Here is an 11,735-nt window from a genome sequence, read left to right as displayed (position 1 = left end):
AATTCCATAGAATAATCTATTGTAATAAAAAATTATAGGGACTAAATGTAAGAGAAATTGAAAACCACAAGGACCAAATCCGTAATTTACTCCATAATCTCACTAATTTGCTTTTCGATGGTTACATGAACTTTAAAATTGTATCCTTCATTTAGTAGAATTATTTCCACATAGATATGACATTTAATTTTTTTTTTTTCATATCTTAAAATAATCCCTCAAATCCAATAATGAGAGAATATCTATATCTATTTCATAGACATTAACAACTTCTAATATATATGAACAATCTATGGATAACTATAGTGGAGTAGATTGATTATACATATGCATTCTATAGATGTGTTCAATGTCTTCAAACGCTATTCAAGTTTATAGATATTTCTTTTTCAGATATGTCTATCTTGTCGGTACAACTTTTCACCATTCACCTTTTCTAACTCGTGCATGTGCTGCCATATGACTCTTTAGCCATGAAGAACAAAAAAGAATGTTTTCTGCTTGTTTCTCAAAGGTCTTCCAATTCTCTTTTGACCAACACATAAATGTCCGTTGATCATTGAATTCCATGTGAAGGGTATAATGAAGAAGAGATTATATATAGTTGAAAGCGAAGACAATTATCAGTTGATTATCGACATGGAAAAAAGTTAGCTAGTCATGAAAAATTACAAAGGTTTGATCAACCCAAGCATCTGGTACACTAGTGAAAGATGGTTAGATGATGGCAAGGAAACACAAAGTCTTAAACAAGAAGAAACATATAAAGGAAAATATATGGTCCTTTTAGCACCAAAAAATGCATGAAACAAAATCTTTGTTAGGGAGTAGGATTCAATAACTAAAAATAATGAGTGTGTTGCCTAGATGAAACTTGTAATTATGTAAGAGTTCGTTTTCCTTAAGTTGCATGTCGACCCTAATTTGCTTGGGTATATATCACAAATCAACTTGAGGATAATATAAAACACCTTCGTGTCGATTTTGGTAGAAATAGTTACCTTTTAACCATATAGAACTGTAACCATTCATATATCAATGTCGAGAATCATTCCTCGTAAAATGAAAATAAATGCTAGAAGTAAGTAATTAGCAGTTAAAAAAAACAGTTGCACAACTAATGAGAAATGCTTATCAACTAATGCAACTGATGATCAGTCAGTGGAGAATCATTAGCTGATGATCAATCAATGGAAAATCATTAGTTGATGACCATTAATTGATAACTCATTGGTAGTTGATGGCCATCAACTAATAATCCATTAGCTCATACATTAATGGGTAATTTCTCATGCATCATTTATTAATGTTTGCAAACAATGATTAATACCACTGTTAACTACTACCCCTTTGGACCTTGCCAGTGGCGTTGGCCCTAGCACCTTGCAAGGGGGCACAACCCCATTCAGCCCTGTAATTAGGGCTATCCAGCGATCCTAAATTTTAGTTAGCTTACATAATGCACACTCAACACTTTCAACTCGGTGTTGTAGTTTAACTAGTCATCTCATATTCTCTAGCGAATCCAACTACGTAAAATAGACCGACTATTTCACTAAAATCATGAACAATCTTGACAGTAAAGTAAGACACAATTATGCGTACAATGTGCACACACAAAAAACTGGGAATATAAGATCCCATAATTGTACCGTATTAATAATATTGAAGCAACTATATAGAGCTAAACCCTAATTCACGATTATAATAAGTACTAACACATATTTTGAAGCATCTCAGAATACAACGTTTAACTTACTAATCATGTTTTCCCTTACCATAAAAAACCAATAATAAAGAACAAATATAAGTGAGAAAAGTGAATGTGTAAATTAATCTTTGAACCATTTTATGGGATTGATCGATGCACATAAATTGAGCTGGAAACCTACGATTACTCAAAAATAAACATTGAAGTTTGTACTTTTTGCATTTACAACCACCATGATGTTGTAGAACTAAAAACTAAACTAATGCAAACGGTTCCGGTCCCAAAACCAGACAATAAATCAGATGCACAACTGGACTTATTTTAATTTGTAAAAAACATAAACCTCAAACAACATTGCTTTAAACTTGAAAAATAGAAGAGTCCTATTTCGATTTGTAATCAAAGACAACCGAAGATCGATTTCAGATATAAGATTGAGCCTAAAACCGAACTAACATAACCGTCTTGTGTTTGATTTCCTCCGGTCCCTAATTCGGTTATTTGAGTAAGGTGGAACCAAATTTTACCTACCCATATTTTAATGGTAATCTGGATTAAACTTAAAAAAGAAAATAAATTGAAAAAGAAAATTAAAAAAAAGGAAAAAAAGGTGGAAATGGTAATGGTAGAAGACTTGCTCAAGCTTTCATCTCCCATCCCTAAACCTAAACCTAAACCATGGTCCGAAACAACCTGGTTTTTTGGTCGGTGGTTTATTGCATCTACACTCACTGCGCACGTTAGCACATCCAATGATTTACTGCCATGTCAAATGCTAACGTTGCCCACCCCAACCCCCACCTCCACCTCCCTTGTTATATATCCTTCCTTTCTTGCACTCGTAAGACAAATATCGCCGTCAAAATCTCTGCATCGTTCGCGAATTAACCCTCCTGCGATCCCCAAAATGCCTAAATTTTCCCTTAACTTGAGTGCTATGGCCGGCCATCGACCTCCAATGGCGTTAGCTGCTCATCGAATCCAATCATCGCCCAGGAAACGACGGCAGCAGAAGTATAGGTCGATGAAGGATATCATGAAGACGGCTAAGCATGTGGTGTTGGTGAATGATGATGATGATGATGATGACTACAGCGATGCTGTTTGTGTTATATGTGGCTCTGGTCACGACGATCATCAGATCCTGCTGTGCGACAAATGTGATAAAGCTTATCATATGCATTGTTTACGACCAATTGTTGCGCGTGTTCCATTTGGTCATTGGTACTGCCCTACCTGCTCCGATCATCCTCCAGCGCTCACAAGTATGCAATTCTGATGAAATTCTGCAATTCCCCTAAGTCTTTCCATATATATGCATGCATGAAATGTATAACAACAGATATTACTTCATTTTCTTCTCCGATTTCTGAATCGAACTAATTTCTGCCATCTGTTGATATCAGTTTCAGGTTTCTCGCAGACTAAGATATTTGATTTCTTTAGCATCAAGAAATGCAGCGGTTCAACGATGAAAAGGATCTCCCCGCAGGGTATATATATGTTTTATTTTTTTTAATTATTTCTGATTTTTTGTTGAGCTTCTGACTGACAAATCTAATGGTTATCGAAAGTTCTGAAGCTTTCTGCACTTGATAAACAACCATGGTTCTGGCAGCTTTTAGTTACAGTTTCACTGTTTGATTGATTTTGAAATATACTTTTAAAGGATGCTGATTGACTTGCCTTATCTTTCCGGACTCAGATCTGCAATCTCAGAAGAAAATATATGTTAAATTTTTAACTAACAGTAAGCATAAAGAAGATTTACAAACATGGTATCTATCAGATCTTTGGATCACAACTGATGTATTTGGGAAAATGTAAAAAAATCCACAGAAGCTTGTTATTTTATGTGTTTTCAACAACCAAACTTGTCATTTCATTACAAAAGAACCATCAAACTAGTTTTAATTTTTTTACAGAATGTATAAACTGCAATTTTGTTGGCGTTTTCACATATCAACTAGTAGAATGGTCGTTTTTTTATGAAGGAACAAGCACGATCAGAGATTTAAAATATAATTTTCTCGTATAAGAAGTTTAATTTATGGTCTGCAATGCTTCACCATGACTGCAAGTGAGTAACTAGTTTTAATTTGAACTTCTTCGGTGTCAAGTTGTCTTTAATTTTTGGTAGTTTTTTGATCACTAAAATGTTATTTATGCAATGCTCACATGGTGTTTAGTGTCCCTGGGCCTTTTATGTAAATTATTAGCACTTGTGAAGTTTTGGGGCTTGAAGTTATCGATCCGTTGTCATTTAATTCAACTCATTTCAATAGGAAAAATGAATTATTTATGTATGTTTTCTACCAGTAAGTCATACATTTAACGCCTTCAATCATGTTTTCTAATCATTGTATTTTGAGTAAATGAGATTTTAACTCATCTTACTTGTCACTTGGATGCAAAATGATCGTTGTACTTGCTAAACTAGAGTTTCGATATTGCACTTGGGCATTCTTTTGTGATCTCAGTCATTGTAACAATCACAAGAAATGCCCAATAACAATGTTTAATCTCTATTTTAGCAAGTTCTATGGTTATTTTGAAACTAAGGGGATGTTTGGTTTATGGTGGAGAATGAAAATGAAAATGACAGGTTCCCCCAAATTTACTCTGGAATGAAAATTTGGGTTTATGGGAGAATGAACTCATTATATTATATAATACCAAACAGTTTCTTTTATTTTCATTTCTATTGATCACTGCTTAATACCTCTATTCAAACATCCACTAAATAATTAACAAGTTCTATGGTTATTTTGCAACTAAATAATTAACAAGTTCAATGGTTATTTTGCAACTACTTTTCTGTGCAGTGAAAAGAAATTGTGAATCAGACTGTAAGTGACAAGAGTGTTTACATAGTTATAAGTTCATTCAAGTTGTTGAACTTGCATAATAAGTTTGTCCAGAACTTCCATCTGCACCAAGTTCATACATTTAATCTTTATCAAACAGTATCTATCGAGCTACCCTGGTTATTTCTTCAAAAGTGGCACACTTGGATGATATATCATCTAAGAACGTTGTGGATGTTAATTAATTCTTGCACGAGTTTGGAGTATATGACATAATTTACTACGGTTGCTACTCTTTAGCTACATGGGGTATAGCTAGAAAGCCAAATTCTTGAGTCTCTAATAACTGCAAATCAATTTGAAATTTTTCTACAAGATTTTTTCTCCAGCCTCACATTCTTTAAATTTTTCCATCTTACTTGTTTTCAGTCCTTTCTCTTTGCTTGAGGTTACCACTAATGATTTGCATAGAGCACGATAAGATCCATGAGCTGTTTTATAGTTAAGAAAAGATAACACACCGTGCCTTTGTCGCTTGCTTGGATGTAAAATCTTAACTGATATGAAGTTACCTTTTCTGAAGTTTTATGGTTTTTCAATGACTTCATATTCCTTTCGTAGTAAAATATACCTTAATATCGAATTGATGATTCTGATTAGTGAAATCCAGTATTACCGGGCATCTTATTCTTTTACTAATATATGTAGTACACTCCGAATTTGAACTCACTTTTATCAAATTAATGTTATCTCCAAGACATCTTGGTCTTAACTGTTCTAGTTTTACACAAATATCATAGTTGGATGTTATATCAGTTGTCACAGTTTCTTTATTGTGTTTTATTCCTGAATCAAATTATCTTTCGGGATCAAATCCTTTATTCATTTTTCTGTCATGACGACAGCGTGCTTGCATACATAACTTCTGTCTCTTTTTGGTTCATAACTTCTGTAGATAGGTCATTATTTATGTTATGTATGTAAAGTATCACTACAACAAAATCGGGTTTATAGGACTCCATCAATTTCAAAACATCCTAATATACTGTTTTATAGGACTCGATTTATAGGACAAAATATAAAGAGTCCTAATCGTTGTAATAAATTTATATGATGTTTTTGAGTTCTTTAACAAGTTTTTAGGAGACCTTTAATACAAAGTGTCGCATTAGCTATTTTATAGGACACTATTTGAAACAGTGTCTTATAGAACAAGTGTCCTGTAAAAAGATAGGTTTATAGGACACTTTTTTAGCTAATGAGACGCTTTGTATTAAAAGTGTCCTAAAAAACTTTTTAAGATGTCCAAAATCGTCCTGTAAACTTATTACAACGCCTGTAGATCCTTTATGTTTTGATCCTTTCTGTTGTAGTGTATCCATGATAACCTCATTGTATTATTATTTCTCTTTGTGTTCCCTATTGCTTGATTTGTGTTTCAGATCCCTTTATGTTAAGCATAAAATGCTATTTATGACCATAAATCCCCTTATTTCGTAGTAGATATTCAACTTATTAGACCTTGTATTTCTTATGGTTTCAGTTTTTCCTGCCAGATCATATAAGTCACACAGAGGCTTGATTTGTTAACTATATAAGAAAATGCAACTACACCCCATTAGTTGCAAGGACCTGATGCCGTAATCAAGTTCATCTAGTGCACAATAATGAGATTCAATACACGTAATTAACAATGGATCATCTCAGCTTAATGAGGGAAAATCCAATATTTTCTATTCAAAATCTGTCTTATTACTACTAACTGCATATAAAATGATAATTCAGGTTCAACAAATAAAGTGTTGTTCGTATTTCCTTCAAATATTTTTGTTGTGAAAACACTGTGTAATATCTGAACTCAGTTTTTTCGGATTACTGCTATTTATCTATGTATGTGCTGGTTGGTGTGTGCAAGTATCTCCACATACATAGGCTGTAGATGTGTGTGTGTGTGTGTGTCTGTGTTACATGTTAGGGGTTGTTTGTTTACCTCTTAATAGTTCCATTAAAAGGCAACATCTGAACTGTTAAGAGATGAATCTTGTTTGGCAAAACAAAAGTCTGCCTCTTAATGGTTCTAAAACCCTCTGAATGATTTTGTATCATGAATCTCCCTTAACCATTAAGTGCCATAATTTCATTGTACACAATACCAAACAATTATATTTCATTTTGCACTATATCATGAGAGCCTCTTAATCATTATGACCACTTAATCATTCTGCACCAAACCATTCAACAATTGCCAAACAGCCCCTTAGACTCATTTTCAAAATAGTTGGTGAGTTGGGAATTGGGATGTCAGCCAGAAACTGAAATCCTAGTTTTAGCATTTGTTGTCAAGCTCCTAACTTCCTTGAGTAGTATTGTAAATTATATGTAGAAGGGTAGTGTAATCCCCCAAACTCTACATCATAATGGAACATCCTGAGTATGTTTCGTTTGGTTTTAGGGGTAGTGCGATTGAGGTAATTTATGTGCAAAGCAAGTGCTAGGTTATGGTTTTTTCTTCAAATTAATGCTCTTTAACATAGAAAGTGATTTGCTCGAGTTAGATGGTTTAGGGTGGATCACCCAACATGGTCACTGGTGCCAAAGGATCAGTGTACACATTTAAGTCTTTTCTGAGACATCATTATCAGTTTGTTGATAGTTTTAAAAAGAAAAAGAAATGGATGCCAAAGAATGGTGTTAACATTAGACTATGGATCCACTGTCCATTAGATAACTTCATAGCTTAAATACCATTTTATGTCATACTTCATTTTCAAGATTTTCTTTTTTGGTTTCTAACTGCTTCGTTCTGTTGTGTGCAATTGTATTTTTAGATCCTAGGAAACGGAAGAAGCGAACTGGTCCGTCAGTGCATCAGAAGAGGAAGCGCAGACTATTGCCATATGTACCTAGCGTAGACCCTGATTGTAGGCTACAACAAATGCAATCTCTAGCATATGCTCTAACATCGTTAAACCTGGAGTTCAGCGATGACCTTACTTATCCCCCTGGCATGGCTCCAAGATCCGCAAACCAAGCCATTCTTGAGCATGGGGGAATGCAGGTTAGCATCGATTCCCATCACTCATTTAAGTTTATCGCTTTATTTGTATCTAGAATGAATCTTACGGTTCTTATACCAAGATTCTTAATTATTTATACAATCCATGTGAGAAACAACACCATTAGAAAAGTAAAATAGTCCCCAATTCCTACAGTTCTTTAGGCAATCTAGATCCCAAAAACTGAAACATTATTCCTATGTGATTGAAAGGTCAAGAGTTCAGTCACAAAAACATCTTTGTAAAATGTAGAGGAAATTAAGACTGTATAAAAGTACTCCTCTATTTTGTAAGATAGAGGTCAAGTCTGTGTACATCTCAACCTCATACCTTACTTTCGAGTGCGATTAATTGCATCATTTTGGTTAGGTTTGGTATCAAGTGGTTCTGAACAACCCTTGGGTTGTAAGTTCCACCTCTTTCTGTTAAACTGTATCTGCTTGATGTAAGTATTGCTTTTAAGTCATATCATGTGGATACATCTTATTTTGATTTTCTTTAAGGTTCTGTCAAAAGAGGATTTCGAAACCCTAGAGAAATGCAGAGCGATGGCAAAGAGAGGCGAGTACCCTCCTCTACTCATAGTCTATAATTCCTGTCTAGGGTAAGTAACTTCTACTAGATTCTTACACACTAATAATCCATCTGTGTAGTGTAGGGTTTTATATATGCGAATGATGCTTTGTTTGGATACAGTTATACAGTTGAAGCTGATGACCTGATAAAGGATCTGACATTAATTGCGGAATACGCGGGAGAAGTGGACTACATTAGAAACAGAGAAGACGACGATGGCGATAGCATGATGTCCCTTCTTCTAGCAACCGATCCAGACATAAGTCTTGTAATTTGCCCGGATAGGCGAGCCAACATTGCCCGCTTCGTGAGCGGAGTAAACAACCACAAGGCGTAAGTCTTGTGAAAGTTTAATTGATTGATTAGATGGCATTTCTAATTACAAATAATTATTCAAATTGGTCTCTTAATCATTTCTCTCTCGAGTTTATTCAAATGTCACTACTTTCGCAATATTAGTTAAAAGACAAAAAAAAAAATTCAGATTCAACAAAAATCTGCAATTGTGTTGGCCAGGTTCGTAATTACGACCGTAAACTGCTTGAATTTGATTTTTTTGTCTTTTAGTTAATATTGCGGACCTAGCTAATATTACGGACCTAAATATTGAGGAAATAGTGACATTTGGATAAATCTGAAAGAGAAATGGTTAGAAAACCGATTTAAGTATGGTTAATGATCATTTGAGTAAATTTCCAATTGTTACGAAAATGCAAAACAAAACCCCGCCTTCGTAGACATTAAATAATTTTGGAAAACTACGGTAAAATCTTGTGCACCATTTTGGTAAAAAAAAGTAAAATCTTATATAATTTATTTAAAGTGCTCATTCCTGAAAACTACGGTATCTTTTTACCATTTTGGTAAGAAAAACAACTTTTTGTAGCACAAAATCAAGTTTGATATTCAAAAAGACAATCACTTGATCATGAATTTACTATATTTTGTGTACAGCGACTTTTCTTTAAATCGATACGACAATTTGCAGGGAATCGAGGAAGAGGCAAAACGTGAAATGTGTTAGATACAATGTCGGGGGAGAATGTCGGGTCCTCTTGGTTGCTACCCGTGATATTCTAAAAGGTGAGATACTATATTATGACTATAACGGGTATGAAAACGAATACCCGACTCATAACTTCATTTAAGATATTTATATATATATATATATATATATATATATAAGAACCAAAGCTCCAAAAATTGTTGTTTGCGTTAATCTGTTGTTATGCCATTAGTTTGTAAATCTCTTTTTCAACGTTCAGACATCATATAGGTTGTGATTTTTGTGGACCAAAATTTTCAGTTATAAATTGTTGATTAATGGTATATGTCATGTTTAGTATTACTAAAATATGTGAAAACCTTTAGATTTTCTTTCTAAAGAACCTTATAAATAGAGGGAAGACTCTTATATAAATATACATATTTGATGATATTTTACCTGATGTCAGATTCCAACCCACTCCCACACAGGAGGCAAAAAATGTGAATTGCATGGATGTGATGACATTGCCACTTATACATTGTTAGAATATGTAAAGCCTCTTTATATAATTCTCTCTAAATAAGGTCATATAGAGAGTGGAGAGGTTAATATATATATATATATATACATATATATATATATAGAGAGAGAGAGAAAGAGAGAGAGAGAGGGGTTAGATGGTTTGTATCAAGTCGATAAGAGATTCCAAAAGCCAAGTTGTGATTTGGAAATTCGAATTTGGATATGACATAAATTTATAGCACCAAACAATTGTATATCTTATGTGTAGGTGTTATAGTAAGTTTATAAAATACTTTTGGACATCTTAACAAGTTTTTAAGTTGCTTTTAGAATAAAGTGTCGTAATAACTTTTTATATGACCTTTTTGAAAAGTGTTTTGTAGATAAATCTTCGTATAGGAAATTGATTTTTACACGACAAGGCTTCAAATAATGGCATATAAAAAAAATCTACAAGGACGTATTATATTAAAATTTTCCAAAAAAGCATATTAAGACGTCAAACGTCCTAAAAACTTATTGTAACACTTTTACATAGCATGAATAATTATTCGGTTTTTTATATCCCAATTTTGTTTAAGTGTTCCCCTATGTAGGATGAATAATGATGGCATGTTTATGCGCTCAAGTCAGTGAGGGCCTCGACTGTGCCCGAAGATAAGTCTTGAGACCATGTACATTGTTGTTATTCTCCAAGCTTAGCAGCAAACATGTCAATATTACTTTCACCATTCTAACAACAGAGTTGTCGATGTCGGGTTTTCCGAGCCTTGTGACAAAACACATCGTTCCTGGTTTTTGTTAGACTTTGTTGACAGTTATTCTAGGGCTTGGGAACAATTGTTGAAGAAACGTTGTTATTGTCCAAATACATATACATCTAGGTGTTACATGTGTGTGTATATATATAGACTTGGAATCATGTGAGACCCGTAGACCACCTAAACAACACTAAACTTTCACAGCAAACCACTGTCGAGGTAACATTCACAATGTTTTTGCTGTGAATGTTCAGAGTTTTTTACCTAGACAATATTATGCTTTGATGTTTCAAGTATTATTTTGTGGTCTCATGAGTCTCTGCATTCACGTGAACCCAACCCTATATATACATATTACATATGGGATCACAAGATAAATTTTCATTTTTATGAAAAACGTGGGAAATAGGTTACCTTCGCATGGACCTATATTGAAAAGAGGTCGTGAAAGTTGTGATCTCCACATGCTTTCAAACAACAAAAATTATATTCACACACTATACATGAAATTTACATTATATATTGTGAAAGTTTATATTTCTTACACTTCTCATGAGATGGGTATTTCTCATGAAACAAACCCCCATGCGTGTGTTTTGAAAAACAATCTAAATCATTTATTCAGTTTTATTAAGTTATGATTCATAAAGTTGCATATGTTTTGTTCTTCTGTATGTGTACCAATGATGTGTGTGTGTTTCATATATAAAGGTATATTCTTGTTTTTTCCACACAAAATAGTTTTGAACGTTACATATATGAAACAACACATTATGTTTCACATGTGATATTTCATATATGAAACACCACATGAAAAATGGTTTGTAACATATATTAGTTTGTATATGATTTGCCTATACGATTAGGATCATCTAACAACAACTTTTAGTGAGAAATGATAGTACTTTTGAACTTTTGAGCGAGATGATTTTTTTATCTAACAGCTAAACAAGCGCGGTCCTTCCACTACCTTCGATATGATTGATGACCCGCAAAAAAAAAATGATCTACATCACCTTCATCTATACAAAAATGGTCTACATCACCTTCATCTACCTTCATGAACTTTCATGTTCAGCTTTAGGCACTTTCATGAACTTTTTGCATACTTTCAATTACTTTCACGTGCATTAATTTGTTAAAGTTTTAGTCATAGTAATAAAAATATATAGTGAAGATAGATAAGGATTTGTGAAATACAGGTAGATGAAGATTTTTTTTTCACCAAAAAAAGTCATTCTCACGGGAATCCAACCCTATGTAGGGGAGGGTTCAACTAAGGATTGGCTTACATTACAAAAGTAGCTAACAAAT

The 11,735-nt window shown here is 33.6% G+C and overlaps 1 protein-coding gene across 1 annotated transcript; it reads left to right on the top strand.

Annotated features, from left to right (window-relative positions):
• Positions 1–2,333: 2,333 nt before the first annotated feature.
• On the top strand, positions 2,334–9,298 carry LOC112515195 (probable Histone-lysine N-methyltransferase ATXR5). Its single transcript, XM_025121866.1, has 6 exons — positions 2,334–2,976; positions 3,124–3,204; positions 7,347–7,576; positions 8,078–8,178; positions 8,271–8,483; positions 9,139–9,298. The coding sequence occupies exons 1-6, from the start codon at positions 2,334–2,336 to the stop codon at positions 9,296–9,298; spliced, it is 1,428 nt and encodes a 475-aa protein (XP_024977634.1).
• Positions 9,299–11,735: the final 2,437 nt, after the last annotated feature.

The sequence above is a fragment of the Cynara cardunculus genome, assembly GCF_001531365.2.
Source record: "Cynara cardunculus var. scolymus isolate 2C chromosome LG 7, CcrdV1, whole genome shotgun sequence".
In the NCBI taxonomy this organism is placed as follows: domain Eukaryota; kingdom Viridiplantae; phylum Streptophyta; class Magnoliopsida; order Asterales; family Asteraceae; genus Cynara; species Cynara cardunculus.
This window is presented reverse-complemented; position numbering and strand designations above follow the sequence as displayed.

What these genes read in the sequence shown, in the direction of transcription:
- LOC112515195 (XM_025121866.1), top strand. Translation starts at nt 2,334, where the DNA reads ATGGTAGAAGACTTGCTCAAGCTTTCATCTCCCATCCCTAAACCTAAA. An exon ending in GTCTATAATTCCTGTCTAGG is followed by an intron (nt 8,179 to 8,270) that starts GTAAGTAACTTC and finishes GTTTGGATACAG; the next exon opens with TTATACAGTTGAAGCTGATG. An exon ending in GGAGTAAACAACCACAAGGC is followed by an intron (nt 8,484 to 9,138) that starts GTAAGTCTTGTG and finishes GACAATTTGCAG; the next exon opens with GGAATCGAGGAAGAGGCAAA.